Raw genomic sequence first — 23,632 nt, forward strand, 5'->3', positions numbered from 1 at the left:
GTATGCACTTGTTGATTCTATCACACCCGATCATCACGAGATGCTTCGAAACGACAAGTCTTGGCAACGGTGCTACTAAGGATGAACACTTTATTATCTTGAGATTTTAGTGAGGGATCATCTTATAATGCTACCGTCGCGATCTAAGCAAAATAAGATGCATAAAAAAGGATTAACATCACATGCAGTTCATATGTGATATGATATGGCCCTTTTGTCTTTGCGCCTTTGATCTTTATCTCCAAAGCACGGACATGATCTCCATCATCTTCGGGCATGATCTCCATCATCGTCGGCGTAGCGTCAAGGTCAATGGCGCCGTCTTCATGATTGCCCTCCATGTAGCAACTATTACAACTACTTTGAAATACTACTCAACATGAAATTTAAAGACAACCATAAGGCTCCTGCCGGTTGCCACAATACAATAATGATCATCTCATACATATTCATCATCACATTATGGCCATATCACATCACCAAACCCTGCAAAAACAAGTTAGACGTCTCTAATTTGGTTTGCATATTTTACGTGGTTTAGGGTTTTCGAGAGAGATCTAATCTACCTACGAACATGAACCACAACGTTGATACTAATGTTTTCAATAGAAGAGTAAATTGAATCTTTACTATAGTAGGAGAGACAGACACCCGCAAAGCCTCTTATGCAATACAAGTTGCATGTCGAACGAGGAACAAGTCTCATGAACGCGGTCATGTAAAGTTAGTCCGAGCCGCTTCATCCCACTATGCCACAAAGATGCAAAGTACTCAAACTAAAGATAACAAGAGCATCAACGCCCACAAACCATTGTGTTCTACTCGTGCAACCATCTATGCATAAACTTGGCTCTGATACCACTGTAGGATAACGTTGCATAGAAAACAAAAATTTTCCTACGGCGAACACGCAATCCAAGCCAAGATGCAATCTAGAAGACGGTAGCAACGAGGGGGTATCGAGTCTCACCCTTGAAGAGATTCCAAAGCCTACAAGATGAGGCTCTTGTTGCTGCGGTAGATGATCACTTGCCGCTTGCAAAAGCGCGTAGAAGATCTTGATCACGATCGGTTCCGGCGCCACGAACGGGCAGCACCTCCGTACTCGGTCACACGTTCGGTTGTTGATGAAGACAACGTCCACCTCCCCGTTCCAGCGGGCAGCGGAAGTAGTAGCTCCTCTTGAATCCGACAGCACGACGGCGTGGTGTCGGTGGCGATGAAGAAGTCCGGCGGAGCTTCGCTAAGCTATGCGGGCTATATGGAGGAGAGGGGGGCGGCTAGGGTTTGGGAGGGGGTGGCCGGCCACTCAAGGGGGGCGGCCAGCTTGTGGTCTTAGGGTGGCCGGCCCCCTCCCTTGGCCCCTCATTATATAGGTGGATCCCCAAGTGTTGGTGTCCAAGTCTTCGAATAAGACCCGAACAAAAAACCTTCCATAAGAGGGGGAAACCTAGCCCAACTAGGACTCCCACCCAAAGGTGGGATTTCCACCTCCCATGTGGGGGGTGGCCGGCCCCCTATGGGGGAGTCCACTTGGGACTCCTCCCCACCTAGGGCTGGCCGGCCATGGAGGTGGAGTCCCATGTGGACTCCACCTTCCTTGGTGGTTTCTTCCGGACTTTTCTAGAACCTTCTAGAACCTTCCATAGAACCTTCCGTGACATTTTATTTCACATAAAATGACATCCTATATATGAATCTTATTCTCCGGACCATTCCGGAACTCCTCGTGATGTCCGGGATCTCATCCGGGACTCCGAACAAATATTCGAACTCCATTCCATATTCAAGTACTACCATTTCAACATCCAACTTTAAGTGTGTCACCCTACGGTTCGAGAACTATGCGGACATGGTTGAGTACTCACTCCGACCAATAACCAATAGCGGGATCTGGAGATCCATAATGGCTCCCACATATTCAACGATGACTTTAGTGATCGAATGAACCATACACATACATTACCAATTCCCTTTGTCTCGCGATATTTTACTTGTCCGAGGTTTGATCTTCGGTATCAATCTATACCTTGTTCAACCTCGTCTCCTGACAAGTACTCTTTACTCGTACCGTGGTATGTGGTCTCTTATGAACTCATTCATATGCTTGCAAGACATCAGACGACATTCCACCGAGAGGGCCCAGAGTATATCTATCCGTCATCGGGATGGACAAATCCCACTGTTGATCCATATGCCTCAACTCATACTTTCCGGATACTTAATCCCACCTTTATAGCCACCCATTTACGCAGTGGTGTTTGGTGTAATCAAAGTACCTTTCCGGTATAAGTGATTTACATGATCTCATGGTCATAAGGACTAGGTAACTATGTATGGAAAGCTTATAGCAAATAACTTAATGACGAGATCTTATGCTACGCTTAATTGGGTGTGTCCATTACATCATTCACACAATGATATAACCTTGTTATTAATAACATCCAATGTTCATGATTATGAAACTAATCATCCATTAATCAACAAGCTAGTTTAAGAGGCATACTAGGGACTTCTTGTTTGTCTACATATCACACATGTACTAATGTTTCGGTTAATACAATTCTAGCATGATATATAAACATTTATCATAAACATAAAGATATAAATAATAACCACTTTATTATTGCCTCTAGGGCATATCTCCTTCAATGGTAACGAATCTTCAAAGGGTGAAGATCCGTTGTCCTCTCCGTCATATGAAAAGCCCGGTGTTCCCTGTCATACTCTTGATCTAGGAGCCACACCATCCTACATGTTTACAAAAATACACCATATTATGAGCCATTCCTAACAAATATGAGCAACACATACATGAGAATATATCCAAATAAGCCATCACACATACATCATATACATACATATACATTCATATCTAGGGATAAAACACCATATTATGAGCCATTCCTAACAAATATGAATTATTCCATCACAAATATGAGTTATTCCATCACAAATAATGGTCATATGTAACACAAATATGGATACATACATATCTATGTTTCCTACACATACACATTCATGAAATTTGATGTTTAGGGTTCCTCCACAAATCTAGGATACATACATATCTAGGGTTCCTACACATACACATTCAACACATACATAGCCATTTCAAATCTAGTTTCCATGTCTAGGGTTCATGTACAAATCTAGCAAGATCTATGAAATTAGTGGATGAATGTGAAGGATTCGAAGGGGATTACCTTGAGGAATGGATGGGGAAGAGATTGGCCGGACAGATCTGATGATTTGGTAGTGGATTTGGTGGGGGAGAGGGGGAGGAGGAGGAACCGCCAGCCGCCTTGGAGTCTTGAAGAAACATAGAAGAGAGAAGAAGAAGAGGGTCGGGTTGGGGGCGGCTCGGGCGCCACACTTAAGTGGATGTGTGGCGCCCTTCCGAGCGGCGCCACAGTTTCACAGTGTGGCGCCGATGGGAGCGGCGCCACACATCCTGCCACGTCGGATCGACGCACCAGCTCAGCGTCGAGGGTGCCACGTCGGTTGGGAGAGTGGTGCCGGAGGAACGGGCGCCACACTGCCAAGTGTGGCGCCCATGTGAGGGACGCCACACAAAAGGGTTAGATGGGTAAAATAGTTTGGCCGGAGGGTTAGTTTGTGCCTTTCTTTCACTTTTGGGTTATTTTTGTGTAAATCGCCCGAGAACTAGAGGCTTCCAAGCTTTTTTTTCCAGATAGGCTTTCTGAGCTTCCTAACGCCGTTCTACGTGTGGGCCGTTGTTTGACCCCAATTTTTTACATTCACCTTGTAGTAGTACGGAGTAGTAACATCTGCGAGGTGTTCAAACATGACGTACCCGCAGCACAGCTACTTTCTTGTCCTAGTTGTGATACTACCTCCGATTCAAGGAATAAGGCACCCTTGTTTTACGTGCTTTTCGTTTGATTAAGAATTACTTCAAATATATAAAGATTGTTTATACGAAATTTATATCATTAGAAAGTGTTTTTCAATACGAATCCAACGATACTAATTACATATAATATAACCAAGATTTAGTTGCTCATTTTTTATGGTCAAAGTTGGCATTGGAATACGTGTGCGCCTTATTCCTGGGACGGAAGTAGTAGTTGTGAGACTTAGAGCATCTCCACTCGTCTCCCCGAGAAGCCCCCCACGAGCCGTTTTTTACATCCGGACGGCGAAATCCGGCCCAGTCGCGCTCCCGGTTCCCCGATTTCCTCCGGATTTGGGCCTAAATTCATCCGGCGATCCCACGCCATCCTCGGCCCCCCGGGGAGCGCTCGGGGACTCCGGATGGAGCAAAACCAACCGCCCACGCCCACGTGTCTCCTCTTTCGTCCGGACTCCCCGGACCATCCTCTTTTTTCCCGAGAAACGCCGCTTGGGGAGCACACGACTGGAAATATACTGCCCCCCATGCCAAAAATTGATCCAATCCGGACGAAAATTTCGCCAGATTTGGGTGTAGGGAGCGCCAACGAGTGGGGATGCTCTTATCATGATCATGTTCACAGCTCCGATGTACCCAAGGACAATCGTTTGTCTATGATGATGATGTGACAAGTCGCCTTTTCACGATCAATTTCTTGTCATTCCGAGAAAATGGAATGTTTTTTATCACAGTAGCGTGAAGAGCAAGTGTAGCGGATCCCATGTACAGCAGCCCCTTAAAACGCGTATATGAGGAGCTGAAAAATTATCCTAAAATGTCGCGTGGGTTGAACCCACGGACACTTACTGTAAAAGGATGTTCGGTTTTACAGGATCTCTTTCCTCGGTGCATGTGTGATACCTGAAAATATGTGCACCTGCAAATTGATTCTTGTTTTAAACTTGTCAATAATTTGCAAATAACTTATCAATAGTACCACGTGCATTCTTTTCTTTAATGTCATGAATAATACTTGATTTTGAAACTTTTCACAAATAATACTCCATCGGGAAAGCGAGGCGGATTGCTGCATGCACGATCTGCCAAGATGGTTTCTCCCCTTGGGCAACGCTTTGTCGAAAAGGCGCGTGCGCATTGTCGGCATGTCAAGTGGCCGGTCGGTCGGGCCACCGAATCCCAAGGTGGCCTCTCGGGGAAGCCTATCCCGAGTATTTCCCACATTCGTTAAATCAGTTCGACGCCCTACCGGTCTCCTCTTCTTCCTCTCTCTTCCTCTCTCTCTCTCTCACTCACTCTCTCTCTCGTTTTTCCTCAGCTCCACTTCCATTTTCTCTCACATTGCAACGATTTGATGTCCATTTGCTTGCCATTTCTACACCAAATGAAGTGGAAGCACCTGATCTATTGTATGATAGGCGCTATGACAGCGCGAGCACCCGTGCGCGATCCCCAGAAGTCGATGAACTCCTTGCAGTCCATCTCCATCAAAACACTCGCGTAAAACCTCAGAGTTTTGCAAAGATCACCCCATCCTAGAGCGCCACCATGGGTTTAGTAACACCCGAGTAGGGTTTGCTCCATGCTCCAATGAAGCTAGAAGGGTCTCTAGCCACCCCTCATGCTCTAGACTTTCGATCCTCCAGAGGCATGCATATGTCTATGTTGATCTTTATCCACCCCTCATCTGGTGCCCTAGTATCTTGGTGTTGACTGCCAAAACCCACCGGCGGGCAGCGACTTGTCAACACTGTAGAGCCGGGAAGAGCCTAGAGCTGCGGCTGGCTGAGACCCCTCCGAGCGACGGCCCGCAATGCTCTTCTGGTCACACGCGGCGATGCGAAGTGCAAGGGCGTGCCACCTGACCTATACCTGGTCAGGAAGGTGATGGGGATGCCTCGCTTAGTTTCCTGCATGGCATACACGTAAACATTAAATACGAGCCTCGATCGGCTCTCAGGTTATCCTGTGAATCGGCTCAAAGAGCCGATCCACCCATGATTCGTACGGGGTGCACGAATATATGGTGATCCTGCTTGATCAAGATAAAGCTAATTAGATCTACGACGATTTAGGGTTTTCACCGCATAATCGGATCATCCTACTCCAGGTTGGGCCTCGCGGCCACGCACGGTGATCGTAAGCCGATCCTAAACAAGGCCTAAAAACCAACATGAAGTTGATCCTCGGAACATCCTGTTTAGGACTTGCGAACGCCACCCTACGTGCCGCTGGATCCTCCACCCCTTTGTAAGGCCTAACTATTGCAGATATTAAACTAATCCTTGCAGAACAAGGAGCAATCGTAACGGATCAGATCTACTAAATAAAGATCAAGCGGGGTGCCGCCCCCACACCTGAGATAGGTGTGAGGGCGGCTAGACATGCAAGGGTTGCACTACGTAAGCATGTTATACGAAGAACTATGCTAACCCTAACACATCTATGATAACTACGTTGCTCGCCATCAAAGACGCTTCAGTACGAGCAACGCATGAACAACGTGGGGCTTGTGCTGCCTAGATCGCAAGATGCGATCTAGGCAGCATGTCGCTTACCTGATAGAAACCCTCGAGACGAAGGAGTTGGCGATGCGCCGAGATTGGTTTATTTTGGGTTGAACGTGAGTTGTTGTTTATTCCATAAACCCTAGATACATATTTATAGTCCAGCGGACTTTCTAATCCGGACGTGCACCTAACCGTGCACGAGTAAAACTCTAACTTCTAACTTAAGATACGATCTAATAAATTACAGATACACGGGCAAACTAGCCCAAATTCTCCGTGCAAGGCCGCTTCAGAGATCTTCCACGTGTAGTCTCCCAAGCCCATCTCTCTTACGGCCCACCTCTGGATTTGTCCAAAATCTGGTGATAACACATGCCCCCCTGGTTTTGGAAATAATTTTTCCAAAATCATTATGCCTTCCTTCGTCGGGTCATGTCGTGGCAGAGCAGAGTACATACGATCCGTTATCATTACGCCCTGTCTTCTCGGCTTCTCTCGCAAAATTCGATAGCTACGCGTCATCTCCTTGGAAACTGTAATGACATTAAATTTCCACCAGGCTCCTCATTATTTAACTGTGCCGACCGATTAGCTTTCTTCATCCCCTTCCTTTGTTCCAGCCATCGGCACCCAAAAAACCCTCTTCTCCCTCAGCCATGTCTTCCTCTTCCTCCTCCTTCTCAAACCTCTTCCCCCAATTCTCGCCGAAGAAGAAGAACGAGGACAAGCCTCATTCCGAGGTGAACCCCCTCTCCTCCGATAATGAGAAGAAAAAAGGAGAAGTAGCGAAGGCAAAGACCTCCCCCTCCACCAAGCTCCCGCCGAAGAAGCGCTCGCGTATGTGGGCGGACAGCGAGGACGAAGATGACGAGGAAGAAGGAGAAGAAGAGGAGGAAGATGAATCTTCCTCTTCCGCCGGGTACCCGCCAACCAAGCGCTTCCGCTCCTGGGCGGACAGCGAGGATGATGATGATGACGAGGAGGAAGGGGCTCCGGCCACGGGCTGGGGCAGCAGCGACGAGGAGCTCCCTGGGAGCAGCGCCGACGACATCGACAGCGGTGATGACGAGGACAGCGACGACTAGTAGAATAGGACTAGTAGTAGCAGTGTACTAGGCACTAGATCCCTCTTTTGAGAGCCATCGGCTCTTTCTTGTAAAGCCGCTCCTCTGAATTAATGAAATCGGTCTTTTGATTCAGCCTTCAATTATTCCAATTTCATTCCTCCCGCCTGTCATGCCAAGACCGATAGTAGCGTATCGGATTTCTCTTCTTTTGGACGCCCATGAAGCCGGACCCCATGTCAGTTAGCTCGTAGGCCAAGAACTTCTCAATTTCAGGCTACGATTTGGTATACGACCACAATTTTTCGCAATCCCTTAGCCGATGACTACTCATCGGCTATTTTGAGAATCTAGTTCCTTTCTTCCTTTTGCAGCGACAGGACGGTCCAACTTGCAAAAAGCCGATGGCCTCCTAACCCGATCCAGAGGAGATCATAATGCAGGGCCAGTCGATGCGACTTCAATCGGCTCTCCAAAACAAAGCAGCCACCAAGCCAGCTGCCCCCCGAGTCTCAATCGAGGCAAGAACGGTAATGGATCAGCCGAATGTGCCGCCTATGCAGAGTTAGCCGATTTCAACAAAATCGGCTCCCCAAAGCAGAGAACCTTCAGGGTGAGCTGCCCCCCGAGCTTCTTCAGTCAACTTTTCGCGCCTTGCAGGCCAGGTCGGCTCCTTCCCTGCACTGACCGTTGATGTCGATGTGAACTTTGAGCATATAACCAGCCGGTCTTGGTCTTGTGTGACTGTACTAGTCGATGGCTGCGCATCGGCTTCGCTTCGTGCGAATTTTTTTTTTATTTGGCCGATTTTTCCTTAATCGGCCCCCAATGTTCCACTGCACGCAAGTTTGCACATGTTTATCTGCACATGTTCATCTGACTATATGCCCCCCGAGCCGAATCTGCCAAATGACTGCAGATATCGGCTTTCATGGTTAGTCAGGGCACTGCTCTTGTATGTCGGCTTCGCAAAGATTCATGCTGACTTTCATCTGCTGACGTGGCCGCCGCCCAGTGGATCGTTGCTGAACACAAGCAGAATATGTGCAGAGGATAATTTTGGCCGATTGCTGGAATCGGCCTCCACATTGCTTGTTCGATGAAGGTTTTGTAATGTTCCTCCATAAATTTTTTTGGGGCCGATCACAAGGATCAGCCTCGCACAGTTTGCTCATTGGTTTAATCTTGCTACTCGGTCAGGCTGGATAAAACCAACCCAACCTCTGACTTGATGCGCCTGTTGTCGTCCACCTTGAGTGCATCGTAGACTCGTGGAGCGCTAAGCTCTGTCGGCAAGACGAACACCATGTTTGTGCCAGCCGATGTTTCATCATCGGCTTTCTTTTGCTTGGGACGCCACTCCATTCTCCGTGGACGACCCTCTTCATCCAGGGCTCGCTGAACCTTTGCAGCCAGATCAGGCCGTGCCCTCCTTAGCGTATGCAGGTATAACCTTTCGGCTTCCTCCAGGCCGCGCAACCGCTGAACCCTGCGTTTTTGTGAACGGCTGAGTCCGTCCGGGCACCACCTTGGACGGTGGTACCTGTCTTCTTCTTCTTCTAGTCCCTCGTCTTCGGAATCCTCAAGATCTGCCCAACGAGGTGACTCAGCACGTTTGCTCTGTGGCGGGAGAGGCCCTAATCGCTCGAACACAGACACGTTGGCTGCCTCCTTCTTCTTCTTGTTGCATTCTGGGCAATTGCCGATTGTGGGCAATCGGCTCATTCCTGAATCCCATCAGTGTCTGAAGAAAGGGCAGTCCCAAGAACCGGCGTTGTCATTTTGCTCCCTTGACCTGTCCGTGGCACGGCGGTCGCACTCCTCCTCATCGCGATCCTGCCGACGATGTCTTCTGGCTTCTCTAGCCAGACGATCTCCTTCACCATCATAGTTGGACCGTCGGCGTTGGTCATACTGACTCACATATTTGTTGAGGAGGTGATCAGAGAGAGGTCGTTGATATCTTATATTCTTCACCTCTCCCTCTGTGATGTAGCGCTTGCCATCATGATGGAGCCGATCGCGTGGAGCGGCCTCCTTTGTGTCCTTGCTATGAGAGCAGCTGCCCTCATCTCTATCCTTGCCAGAGTGGTTTCCAGGTCCTACCATGTTGATACTGAACGAGGGACCTGGCTGGCAACCCTCAGGGTAGGTGGCTTCCACCATGTTAACGGCGGGGAAGGGTTGGGTGTCGACCTTCATGGCGTACTGGTTGAAAATTAAACGCCCCTTCTCTATCGCCGCTTGGATGTGCCGACGCCACACCCTGCGGTCGTTGGTGGCATGGGAGAGCGAGTTGTGGAATTTGCAAGACGGCTTTCCGTTTAGCTCTTGCGCCGTGGGGAACTTGAGACCTTCGGGAATCGTCAACTGTTTCTCCTTGAGCAGGAGGTCGAAGATTTGTTCAGTCTTGGTCACGTCAAAATCAAATCCCACAGGCGGCCCTGGTGGCTTTACCCATTTGCGGGACACGGGGTTCCTCCCCGAGTCCACTCAGCCATCGCTACTTCTTGGTCTCCCGCCGGAACTTCGTCTTCCTCCGCATCGACCAGGACTACGCACGCTTGAACTTGTCTTGGTACAGGTCCGGTGGCGCTGTTCATATCTTGATAGTTTACGAACCATGTGCGCCGGCGAGGGATAATCTGCTTGGGAGGCCATGTCCTTGAGCTGTGTTGCAAGGCCAGCATCGCCAACTCGATCGCTTCCTTTTCGGTTATACGAACCGAATAACATCGGTTCCTAAGATTCCTGAAGCGCTGGATGTATTCGTCACCGTTTCTCCGCGCTTCGACGTAGTTGTGCTAGATCGGCAATGCTAGACTCGGAAGCTTACGAATGGTATTGCGTATGGAATTGTTCTTCCAATTGCTTCCAAGACTCGGATGGAGTTTGTCGGCAAAGAGGTGTACCATCCAAAAGCCGATCCCGTGAGGGACTCGTGAAAAGAGCCTCACGCGTAGCTGATCCGACATCGAAGCCGGTCCTAGTTGCGCCAAATATCGGCCGACGTGCTCGATGGAGCTGGAGCCATCCGATCCACCGAATTTGGAGAAGTCGTGAGCCGATATTTAGGTGGCAGCGGGATCATCTCGTACTCGTCGGGGTACGGCTTGGAATAGCCGATTGCCCTTCTTTTCGGCACCATGCCGAACCGGTCTCTCAAGATGGTGCGATCTGATCCATTGTGTCGGCTGTAGGAGTTGCACTACGAAGATTCGCCGGGGTGGCGTACTTAGCCAGCCATGTTTGCTTTTCCAGCTCGAGCCAACCGCAGGAGCCGGGCTCTGGAGTTTCGTCGGGGTGGCATACTTAGTTAGCCACGTCGCTTCTCAAGCTCGTCGCCGACGTTCCTCCCGTCTTCGCCGGAGTCCCCGATGTTGTGGCCTGGTTTGAGAGTGCCCGGTTGCCACAATCGCACATACGTGCACGCGTATCTGGAGGGATCTCCTTAGGCGCCTCAGCCAAGAACCGGTAGTCACTAGGGTCACCACCGATCTTGTAGACGACGAATGCCGGTGTAGCCGGCACTTCAGCTGGTGCTGCCAACGCATATGGCAGCGGTGGACGGGACTGGAGTGGCAACTCTCCTTGATGCGTCCCGAGAGCTGGTCCTGACGGCGAGTGCTGGTGGCTCATGATCTCCTGGATCACGCGCAGAGCGAGACGCTCCAACACGTTGACCAAGTTTTCAGAGTGGCGGTGTAGCGAGTGAGCCACCAAGTAGTTGATCTCCTGCCGCAGCCCCGGTGCGTTCCTCCGACGGGGCGAGAGAGGTCTATCCCATCGAGTGCACCTTGCGGTGAGAATCCCTTCCATCTCGATGCCATGGGAACGGGTTCTCCGAAAAGAGCCGATGAGGTCGGCTTCGAGGGTGACCTTGATCTCGTCGTATCTCTTCTTGAGCTCGTCGGCAGCTCCTCGTAGGTGATCGGCGTGCAGTCCGCCATCTCAGATGTAGATGGCGATGTGGTTGATGTAGACGATTGTCCCACCGGCGTGCTGAATGTGTTGACTGCCAAAACCCACCGGCGGGCAGCGACTTGTCAACACCGTAGAGCCGGGAAGAGCCTAGAGCTGCGGCTGGCCGAGACCCCTCCGAGCGACGGCCCGCAATGCTCTTCTCGGTCACACGCGGCGATGCGAAGTGCAAGGGCGTGCCACCTGACCTATACCTGGTCAGGAAGGTGATGGGGATGCCTCGCTTAGTTTCCTGCATGGCATACACGTAAACATTAAATACGAGCCTCGATCGGCTCTCAGGTTATCCTGTGAATCGGCTCAAAGAGCCGATCCACCCATGATTCGTACCGGGTGCACGAATATATGGTGATCCTACTTGATCAAGATAAAGCTAATTAGATCTACGACGATTTAGGGTTTTCACCGCATAATCGGATCATCCTACTCCAGGTTGGGCCTCGCGGCCACGCACGGTGATCGTAAGCCGATCCTAAACAAGGCCTAAAAACCAACATGAAGTTGATCCTCGGAACATCCTGTTTAGGACTTGCGAACGCCACCCTACGTGCCGCTGGATCCTCCACCCCTTTGTAATGCCTAACTATTGCAGATATTAAACTAATCCTTGCAGAACAAGGAGCAATCGTAACGGATCAGATCTACTAAATAAAGATCAAGCGGGGTGCCGCCCCCACACCTGAGATAGGTGTGAGGGCGGCTAGACATGCAAGGGTTGCACTACGTAAGCATGTTATACGAAGAACTATGCTAACCCTAACACATCTATGATAACTACGTTGCTCGCCATCAAAGACGCTTCAGTACGAGCAACGCATGAACAACGTGGGGCTTGTGCTGCCTAGATCGCAAGATGCGATCTAGGCAGCATGTCGCTTACCTGATAGAAACCCTCGAGACGAAGGAGTTGGCGATGCGCCGAGATTGGTTTGTTTTGGGTTGAACGTGAGTTGTTGTTTATTTCATAAACCCTAGATACATATTTATAGTCCAACGGACTTTCTAATCCGGACGTGCACCTAACCGTGCACGAGTAAAACTCTAACTTCTAACTTAAGATACGATCTAATAAATTACAGATACACGGGCAAACTAGCCCAAATTCTCCGTGCAAGGCCGCTTCAGAGATCTTCCACGTGTAGTCTCCCAAGCCCATCTCTCTTACGGCCCACCTCTGGATTTGTCCAAAATCTGGTGATAACACTTGGCATGATGCCTAGGAATCTCTGGGACTACTAGGGCCTCCCTCGTCCTCTTCATGGTTTGAACCAGATCGAGGCCGCCCTTATCATGAGTGATATGGTTACACGACATATGTATTTCCCACATGACTGTGATTGTCTTGGACCGATCATCACACTAGTAGGAAAAGCCTCATCAGTGGCGCACCAAAAATGGATTCTGTGGCGCATGGGAGCTGCGCCACAGAAACGTCGCCACAAAAATAAGGTTTCTGTGGCGCACCTGCCCGTGCGCCACAGAATTAAAGTTTATGTGGCGCACTTGTTCTTAGGTGCGCCACAGAAAAGCGTGCGCCACAGAATTGGTTTTTAGTGCGCCACAGAATTTGCTTGTATTATACACGATTTTGTTCTGCCTGCTATACACATGCAGTTTATAGACAGCAATACAGATACACAGGTTATATACAACAACATTCAGATATAATATAAATATCATGTACATTGCACAGATATAACATAGACATCATCATCACATTACTTAGAACCCGATCGAGATACATATATAGTGGCAAGTGTCAAATGTTTTGCATACAACTCTTAATTCATACAAAATTCACAATTTCAAGATACAAAGTAGTCTTCATCCGGTTCCTCCTTTGCTCCGTCATCTCTACCCACCAGGCTCGCTTGCATCGGGGTCCTTCATCCAGTTCCTACTATGATGAAAATGGAAGAAAGTGAGACCAACAAGTCCGATGCACAAGAGAAATGGAATAAATGCCTCATACATTGTTGGTCAACACAAATATTAACATTCAGGGACGGTGTAAGTGAGACCAAGTCCGATGCACAAGAGATTGATATTTGTGCTATCTTACCAGGCTCACTTACGCCACCCCCGAGTGTACGGTGACCAAACATTTTAATCATAGGCATTTTGAAAATCTCAAAGCAAATGGAATGACAAAATGGAATAAGTGCCTCATACATTGTTGGTCAACACAAATATTAACATTTAGGGATGGCGTAAGTGAGACCAAGTCCGATGCACAAGAGATTGATATTTGTGCTATCTTACCAGGCTCACTTACGCCACCCCCAAGTGTACGGTGACCAAACATTTTAATCATCGGCATTTTGAAAATCTCAAAGCAAATGGAATGGCAAAATGGAATAAGTGCCTCATACATTGTTGGTCAACACAAATATTAACATTTAGGGATGGTGTAAGCGAGACCAAGTCCGATGCACAAGAGATTGATATTTGTGCTATCTTACCAGGCTCACTTACGCCACCCCCAAGTGTACGGTGACCAAACATTTTAATCATCGGCATTTTGAAAATCTCAAAGCAAATGGAATGGCAAAATGGAATAAGTGCCTCATACATTGTTGGTCAACACAAATATTAACATTTAGGGATGGTGTAAGCGAGGCCATGTAGGATGCACAAGAGATTGATATTTGTGCTATCTTACCAGGCTCACTTACGCCACCCCCAAGTGTACGGTGACCAAACATTTTAATCATCGGCATTTTGAAAATCTCAAAGCAAATGGAATGACAAAATAGAATATGTGCCTCATACATTGTTGGTCAACACAAATACTATGGTCAGAAACCATAGTTGCAGTATACACCGCCGTATACTTTGCAGAAGGGCCCCCTTTCCCCGGTCGGCGTTCCGTCAACGGGTGCTTGACGACACAACAACGCCGATCTGCATCTCCGGCGCAGTAACCACGCAGTCCCTCGCTGTCCGGTGAACGAGTCCTTGATGCAAAGACCGTGCCGGCCTGCCCAGCATTATGCCGGGCCGTGTTGGCGCGCGTCAAACCGTGTGTCCGGTGATCGACACGGCACGAAGCGCGACAACGAAGGATCGGCATGATGCTAGGGAGGCCGGCACCGTCTTCGCATGACGGACTGGTTACCGTACTGGACGGCGAGAGAAGAAAAGTGGTGCTGCGCCGGAGAGGCATGTCGGCGTTGTTGTCTCGTCAAGGACTCGTTCACGGAACGGCGGCTAGGGAAAGGGGAGCTCGTCTACAAAGTATATTGCGGCGTATAGGTGACCAAACATTCTAATCATCGGCACTAAAATGGAAGAAAGAGCCAAGTGGTATCTCAACTAGATATCATATGCCTCATACTTTGTTGGTCGAAAGAAATATTAACATTCCGGGATGGGGTCAGTGAGGCCAGGTAGGATGCACAAGAGATTGATATTTGTGCCATCGCACCAGGCTCACTGGCCCCACCCCAGAGTGTACAAGTGACCAAACAATTTAATCATCGGCACTAGAATGGAAGAAAGGCCAATGCAATTAAGAAGTAGCTAGTATGAACTAAATGGAATGCCTCATACTTTGTTGGTCGAAACAAATATGAACATCCCGGGATGGCGTTAGTGAGGCCAGGTAGGATGCACAAGAGATTGATATTTGTGCCATCACACCAGGCTCACTAGCGACACCGGAGTGTACTGATTGACCGAACATTCTAATCATCGGCACTAAAATGGAAGAAAGAGCCAAGTGGTATCAACTAAATGGAATGCCTCATACTTTGTTGGTCGAAACAAATATTAACATCCAGGGATGGAGTAAGTGAGGCCAGGTAGGATGCACAAGATATTGATATTTGTGCCATCACACCAAGCCTCACTTGCTCCACCCCCGAGTGTACGAGTGATCGACCAACCATCTAATCATCGACAAGTAAATCACTTGGGGTAATATTAAAATGTTTGTCTCCATATTTGGGAGACATTTTTAATATTGGAGTCTAGCTAATGGAAATCAAGAACTAGTCTTGATCTCCAAATGGTGATTAGAGGGAATTTATTCATCTTAAGCAACATTAGGGACAAATGGGATCATGCAAGGGACTTGGGTCATTTGGATCATAAGGCATCAATTAAGGAGGCAACCAGGGACAAAGGGAAACATTTGATGATCCATTATCATAGGCAACAAAGCAGCAACTTTTTCCCCTCTAATCTAGCTAGAGTCCTTAAAAGAAATCCATCATAAGCATGGTCAAATACACATATATAGCATGGGGCAGATGCTCCAAAGGGATTATATATTCATCACTTGGTAATTTGGAGAGCAAACAAGCAGTAGCCATATCACTCAATCCAATAATATAGTAATTTGGATCATAAGGCATCAATTAAGGAGGCAACCAGGGGACAAAGGGAAACATTTTATGATCCATTATCATAGGCAACAAAGCAGCAACTTTTTCCCCTCTAATCTAGCTAGAGTCCTTAAAAGAAATCCATCATAAGCATGGTCAAATACACATATATAGCATGGGGCAGATGCTCCAAAGGGATTATATATTCATCACTTGGTAATTTGGAGAGCAAACAAGCAGTAGCCATATCACTCAATCCAATAATATAGTAATTTGGATCATAAGGCATCAATTAAGGCCTAACAGAGCATGCAAAACATTTGAAGATCATTGGGGTAATGTTAAAATGTTTGTCTCCATATTTGGGAGACATTTTTAATATTGGAGTCAACCCAACAAGTCCCAAGCCAGGCTACACACACACACAGCCAAACAGCTCACCAGGCAGTGTGCATGCCCAACAGCACACACAGGCCAGTGAGTCACCACATGCTTGCCAGGCCAAAATGGGTAGAATACCCAGTTTGTATCATCATCTGGCTACTAAGCCATTTGGTGGAAGCAAACTGAAGATCAGCCAGAAGGAAATCACCAAGGGAATATTGGTATGTCAGTATGGTGACACTACCAGAGAAATCCAACATGGATTAATCCCTAACTAGCCATCCAAACTCACCTAGCACCACACAGCTAGTTATACCATCAGAATATAGACATTTAAATGTCTATTTTGTTTTCAACAGCAAAAGCTACTGGTAATCTAGTCATGGATCAACCAGATAGCATGAGAGAGTCACAACAACAGCCACAGTAAAGGGGAGCCACCCTTGGACAACATAAAGGCTGTCAGGGCTACCTCAAACCCATAGGAACATTCACTAAGCCACTGCATCATAACCCAATAGGGCTCAGTATGAGCTAGGGTACCCAATCAATGATTGGCAACCCTCTAGCTACATCCAGTCCATCCATGAGATCATTACTGCTCAGCAGTTCATCTCATTTATCTAATCAATCAAGTTAAACTAACCAGATAAATGAAATGCATAATTAACAGTGCACCAGACTATTGCAAATGATCCAGAGGATCACTGCAAGCAACAATAGTTGCTGGGGTAAGCAAGAGCATGCACCAGCACAGACTTGAATACCACACAGGCCAAGAAAGAGCATCAGTGGAACACAAGTCATAGGACAGCAGAAATTCACCAAGCACTGAAGATCATATGATCATCAGGGCCTAACAGAGCATGCAAAACATTGTGCCCGCACGGGAGAGCAAACAAGCAGTAGCCATATCACTCAATCCGACAAAGTAATTTCGTCGAGCACTTTGTGCCCGCACGGGAGAGGAAGAGGGAGGGGAGGGGAGGGGAGAGGTGGAGCTCACCGACGATGCTGTTGGAGGAGCGGCCGGGTAGAGGAAGAGGGAGGGGCCGGGTAGGGGTGGAGGAGGAGGTCGACGATGATGGCAGGGGCGGCGGCTCCTCCTCCTTGACGCGGAGCCGGCCCCTCCTCCTCCATGCGGCGGCCGCCCCTCCTCCTCCACGCCGCAGCGGCTTGTGCTGCTGGTGGCGGGGATGGGTGGAGCGTGGCGGCATGCGGCCCTCGCGGAGGAAGGAGGCGGCGGCGGCGACGACGACAGCCACGCTCACCATGGAAGGCAGCGGCGCGCGAGGGAGAGGAAGAGGGGTGGACGAGGAAGAAGTACGGGCGGCGGCGCGCGAGGGAGAGGAAGAGGGGTGGAGGAGGAAGAAGTACGGGCGGCGGCGCGCGAGGGAGAGGAAGAGGGGTGGAGGAGGAAGAAGTACGGGCGGGGGGAGGGGGTACGGGTGGTTATAGAAGGCGCTATTTCTGTGGCGCACCAGGACAAGTGCGCCACAGAATCAACTACTTCTGTGGCGCACCAGAGCAAGTGCGCCACAGAAACACTTATTTCTGTGGCGCAGCAAGCCATGTGCGCCACAGAAATACCTACACTAATTATTGGTGGTGGCAGGATGTGGGCCCCACATAATTTCTGTGGCGCACGGCGCGGTAGTGCGCCACAAAAAATCTTTCTGTGGCGCATTTATTTTGGTGCGCCACAGAACTAAGCTCCGCCTATAAGCATTTCCCTACTAGTGTCATCGCTAAACCTCTCGTCACAGGCTATATATCAAGTCCATGTATCTCGATGAAGTGCTGGTAGTTTGATATTCATCCAAGCCCTTGCTTTAGTCCAGAAATACTCCCCATGAGAGCACTTCGCAAGTGCATGCATCATATCCTCATTCGCCGACAAGCAAACTTTGCAGGGTGCTAGCTCGGCAATATGTTTGTGATATAGCGTGGCTTTCCACATGTAGGATACCACGGACTACACGCCACCAGAAAACACAAACTTTAGGTACCACTTGTAGTTTCCAGAGGCAAGTCCACAACTGTTTTTCAAAGCTTGAAGTTCCCGTATTAGTCCCTTCTATTAGAGCCAAATGCTCATTCTGCATCATGAGGGACCGATAAAATGACTTCATAGTGTAGATACCGACTACTCCAAAACCCAGACCTTAATCTTCACCGCCACCATGACAAAGAGGTATATTCATAATTGTATCTGCCTCTGGTGCGATAAAATTCCTCCAAATAACATTTGCTTCCCACGTCCAATTCACCAAGTCAATGAGATCAGCTACCGTGTTAATATTATCTGTTACCTCCTGGCCCTCACGTACTGATGGAATCGTCGTCCTTGTCCCGGGAATCCATCTATCAGCACAAACATCAACATGTGTCCTGCTTCCAATGCGCTTAATCAAACCACAAGTAAGAGCTTCTCTCCCAACAATTATCGCTCTCCATGTCGTAGAAGAGCTCCGGAGAACCATGGTTGCCATAAACTCCACCTCCGAAAATTTCTTTTTCTTCAACACTCGGCTGCACAAAGACTCTGGATGAGTAATAAACCTCCACCCATGTTTACAAAGTAAATTTCAAGGTCCTTAAACCCCATCTCGTCTTTGCATTTAGGCATGGACGGATACAGCCTATTGACAAGGGGGCAGTTGCCCCCACTCAAATCTCTAATCTCCTTGTAAAAGCTAGCTTAAATGGTGATTTCCCCACACTTAGCAAGTAAGTTTTATTCAATAACCATATTCTTGCCCCCTCTCATTTCTGATTCTAGCTCCACCCATGCATTTATGTGCAACGAGTGAGTCCCACTAAACCCAATGCAGAGATCGGCTATCCGGGGAACGACTCCACCAACACCATGCCATGTGTGATCGAAGGTGCTTGCACACTTTCTTGGTTAAATGGAAATAACTCATCTTGAACGTTGGAATAGCTTGTATGACAACTTTTAAGAAAATCTCCTTACCAGCCGGATAAACCATCCGTTCCAAGCCTCCATGCATCTTACTATGAACTCTTTTACCAAGATGATCAAACATACCATTGGTAATGCGCCCCAGAACTGTAGGGAGACTCAAGTATCGTGGACGCTTGAACTGTAATGGCCATATGTTGTTTCAGATAATTGTGTATCAGCCCATGTGTATTCTGGCAGAAATAAATAGAGTGTTTAACACTGAGTCTTTGCGCATTCTCTATTAACACACTGCCCGGAGCATTCTCCATAAATATGCAAAGTCTCACTGAGTCTTTGCGCATTCTCCACCTTTGCTTTCATAAAGATTAAATTGTCATCAACAAATAGCAAGTGGTTAATCTAGGGCGAGCGAGGGCTTACCTTTATACGTCCGACCACATGAGCTCCTCCAGATAAGTTAATAAGGAGGTAAACCCTTCTCCACGTAAGAGAAACAAGTATGGAGACATGGGGTCCCGTGCCGTAACCCTCTCCCTCTGGACGAAGTAAAATATGGTAACAATTCTCCATTAACCCGAACCGTAAATCTCACAGAGACTGTTGGGTTTGTAGGCATATTTGATTGCAATATATCAGAACTACAATCCTTCTTAGCAATCACTGCTGAGAGGAATTTGAGAAGTATAGATTATAGAACACAACATAGTAGTATAGAACTTTCGATTATAGAACACCCCCGACGAAAATAACCATGTCACGATACTCCTATATTCCTATAAATCATTCAATAATAGAATCATCAATTTATACAAAATATTAATGTTTATTATATATATAAGAACGTCTCCTTGTATTCGTGTTTTTTGTAAAATCGATATATCTGTATCTGTATGTCAAACTCGGGCAACCTAGGATGGACCAGCAGCCGCCAAAGCACTGGTTGGAGCAACAATGCGGGTCATGGGATCGAGCGACATTCTCCACACCGTGCGTTATCTAGGTTCGGCCGCGTCCTTCCTCCATGCTGAGGAAAAAGCTGTGAGAGGAGTCGCAGGGCATGGTCATGGGTGGGAATATATGTGCGGCGTCGGCCGATTCCCGGTCAACGAAGCTGGAGGAGATGGCCAAAAGCGGGTGGCACTAGGGTTCGAAGAGTGGGGAAGAGGGAGAGGAGAGAGCGCCTACATGTCCGGCCGTCGCTGCAGTTGATGTCGAGCTACGCTACCTCTAGAGGTCCTTGCGCTAACAACCATGGCCGGTGTAGCACCTCCCGCATGAGACCACCGCCATCCCAGGGTTTCATCCTGGGAGTGTCATCGTGTCTCGGAGAGAGTTCAATCCGACGGTGGATACAAAGGAGAGCAATGACGACGTGATAGAGGGTATAGTGACCGGAAGTTGCTTGGGGAGCCGTCGCTGCCGCGAGAAATGTGGGACGAGAGGGTAGGGTTCGTGAGGGAGCGTGGACCTTGTGAGAGAAATAAGAGTGACACGTTTTCTCACCATACGGGCTCCTTCCTCGACCAACCAACAATTAACATGTGGGATAATGATTGAGACAAAGCGAGGCCAACACCCACTCCACGCGAGCCAGGTGACTATCGTGGAACGCCCTGGCATAGGGCAAGTATACTTGCACTTACTTATTCTCAATATGACCCACCTTACACAGTCACGGATGCTTGGGAGCATGTGTTTAAGCCGGCTTTAACACGAGAGCTCACTCCCTTTACTTTTTTCATGTATCTCTCCTTTACATAGACAAAAAAAAAAATCAATTAAGCAAGGTATAAGCATACTATTACACTTGCTCTAGTTCTATCCCAATTCTTCTCTAAATAACGAACTGTTAATGATGTACCCTGATTAAAGCTTTTCACTAGAGATTGATCTTAGCAGATATTTCGGGTCTGTTTGGTTTTTGCCAGGGATAGCCCCGCCAATGCAAGGGCAGCCAAAATATTGGCGCAGCTTTCTGCCGCCCACGACTTGCCAATGCGTTGGCGTAAATTAGTACTGCTGATCTGAAGCTAGCATTTGGCTCGCCAAATAATGGGCTCCAATCCAAACCATAGCCAAGCACATGGTCAACGCCAATTATTTGGCTTGGCAGCCTAGGGCTCCCATCCAAACACACCCTTCATCCATTGGATATTAATTGACTATCTAGCTAGACGCATTTTTGTGTGTAGTGTATCTACATAAATGTGAGTCAGTAAAGCGGAGAGGTACTATATCATTTATAAGAAAGTTCACACACACTTTTTTTTTTTTGAAGTGTTGACGCACAAAGTTGAATAAGAAGCATGTTGAACACCAAACATAAACACAGGTCTTCTTCCCCTGCGGATGCATCGGTACGTCGTCCCCCTTGTTTTATGTGAAATTGCAGCCTCCAAAACCTGCCATGAAAAAACAAAACATGTCTCCGTGTAACTAAAGGCACGATCAGTAGAGCTGAAATACTCATCATCAGCTTAGAAAAAAAGGAAGAAGTTTTACTTGGGTCAGCGGTGGTGACGACGCCGGTATGACCGAACTCGCAGTCGAACTCGTGATCTCCGTTGCTTCGGAAATAGAGGTTCATGGCGTACGCCGCGTGTGCCTGCAGCGTGTCCGGCTCGTAGCAGCTGCCGCCCAGCCGTATCGCGCTGCAGTCGATGCCTCCCTGGCCGCACACGAAGTCGATGTTCTCCTGCAGCACCGCCGCATCCGCTGCCGGCGCCGGCACGCACCACCGCCGCCAGCCCGAGTCCGCCGCTGTCGCGTCAGGCGCGGGTGCCGGTACCGCTGCCGCTGCCGCAGGTGTTACCTTGGAACTCACTGGCCCAACATACTCCGGAGCGGTGAGGATGCCGGCGTCGTAGACTGGCGTCATGTCGGCGTGGAACAGGCCGAAGTGACGCTGCGACAGCGGGCCGGGCTTGAGGTCCTCGTCGAAGAGGGAGAATATGGAGACTTCGAAGGTGCGGTTCGGCCTGAGCGGGGTGCCGACACCGGACCCGAGGTGGCGGATGGCGTTTCTGTTGTAGTCCCCGGCGAGGTCCGCGCCCACGCCTTTCTCCCAGTCCTCCCCCGCCCACGGCCACCCGGTCTCGGCCACCACGACGTCGACGTCCCCGAAGCCCATCCGATCCATCGCCGAGTGCACGGCGTCGAGCTGCGCGTCCAGCGCGTTGGTGTACAGCAGCCCGGAGCCAGTGTCCATGACGCCCGTGGCGCCCACCCGGAACAGCGCGAAGTCGAGGGGGGTGTCGTCGGTGAGGCCGTAGAACGGGTACGCGTTCACCATGAACGGCGCGCCCGTCGCGCGCAGGAAGCCGAGGAGCGGCTTGACCACGGCCGCGTCGTACCCCTCGCGGAACCGCCCGGCGGACGGCGACGTGGTGAGCGCGTCCAGGACGCCCAGGGAGTGCGCGGTCGAGACCGTGATCTTACCATCCAGCGACGCGCCGACCAGCGCCGCGTGCAGGTTCTGCATGGCCGGCACGAGGGCGAGGAGCAGCGTCCGGTTGGCCTGCGAGATCACCTCCCTGCCCACGAGGATCCGCGACACGTTGGTGCCCGCCGCCGCGAGGGGCGCGACGCGGGTGCGCACCCACTGCCGCGTGAAGGCGACGCTGTCGGCGAGGCGTGGCACGAGGGCGTTTGGGACGGTCATGTCCACGGCGAGGCCCGTGCCGGCAAAGGCGCGCAGGGCGAGCGGGTCGGCGTTCAGGAGCCTCACCCGGTCGACGATGGTGCCGCGGGCGAGGAAGCGCGCCACGTCGACCGGCGGCGGGAGGCTCGACGCGCGCCTGCCGTAGGTGACGCCGATGCCGGCCGCGTCCGCCGCGGCGATGGACAGCAAGATGATGAAGACTGACCCGAGCATTGTCGTCAGACTAGACTGTGTATGTGTGCTGCTGCTCCAGCACTCCAGCAGGTACTAGTAGACTGATGTGCGATATGAATATTTCTGGTGTGTGATTCGAGATGGCTGCTAACTGAAGAAGATTTCTATTCAAAAAAAAAAAAAAAAAAGAAGATTCTTTTCCTTTGCTCTGAGCTATCTATATTCATGAACTTGTTCTTTGCTTGCCCTGGTTTGTTCTACCTTGCGATGCATGCTAGCTTTGTCCCTTTCTTCAGAGACACACTGCTTATGTACACTGGCAACTCCAATAGAAGATCCACACACAGCAACCGTGCACATGAAAATGGAGGAAAATTAACCTGCCATTCCTGTTTTGTGAGAGCCATTCATGGTCCTCCTCCTTGATGTTGTCAGCTATGCCATCACTTGAACTGCCTAATCCATCCTCATGGTAGTTCGACGGTTGGGTTGACTGCACAACAGGGTTGTGTGTAAGGTGTCAAGTGAGATCTTGCCAAATCCCCACATCTAGGTTATTGTGTTATTCCTAGGTCAAATTTTGCACTAGATATCACAAAATCAACTACAAGTAAAATCACCTCTAGTTATGTGGTAATGCAAGTGATGGTGTACTTTGCCCAACCGCCTAGTAACGTCACAAACTCCATTGTTGTATAACAATCAGATGACTGTATCAGCAATGGGA

The 23,632-nt window shown here is 49.2% G+C and overlaps 1 protein-coding gene across 1 annotated transcript; it reads right to left on the reverse strand.

Annotated features, from left to right (window-relative positions):
* Positions 1-20,676: 20,676 nt before the first annotated feature.
* LOC127336350 (glucan endo-1,3-beta-glucosidase) lies at positions 20,677-23,054 on the reverse strand. Its single transcript, XM_051363159.2, has 2 exons — positions 21,573-23,054; positions 20,677-21,472 (listed from the first exon to the last, which is right to left on the reverse strand). Exons 1-2 carry the CDS (start codon positions 22,942-22,944, stop codon positions 21,447-21,449), a joined length of 1,398 nt encoding a protein of 465 aa, XP_051219119.1. The 5' UTR covers positions 22,945-23,054; the 3' UTR covers positions 20,677-21,446.
* Positions 23,055-23,632: the final 578 nt, after the last annotated feature.

This window comes from Lolium perenne, chromosome 2 (genome assembly GCF_019359855.2).
Source record: "Lolium perenne isolate Kyuss_39 chromosome 2, Kyuss_2.0, whole genome shotgun sequence".
In the NCBI taxonomy this organism is placed as follows: Eukaryota; Viridiplantae; Streptophyta; class Magnoliopsida; order Poales; family Poaceae; genus Lolium; species Lolium perenne.

What these genes read in the sequence shown, in the direction of transcription:
- LOC127336350 (XM_051363159.2), bottom strand. Translation starts at nt 22,944, where the DNA reads ATGCTCGGGTCAGTCTTCATCATCTTGCTGTCCATCGCCGCGGCGGAC. An exon ending in CGTCACCACCGCTGACCCAA is followed by an intron (nt 21,473 to 21,572) that starts GTAAAACTTCTT and finishes TTTTCATGGCAG; the next exon opens with GTTTTGGAGGCTGCAATTTC.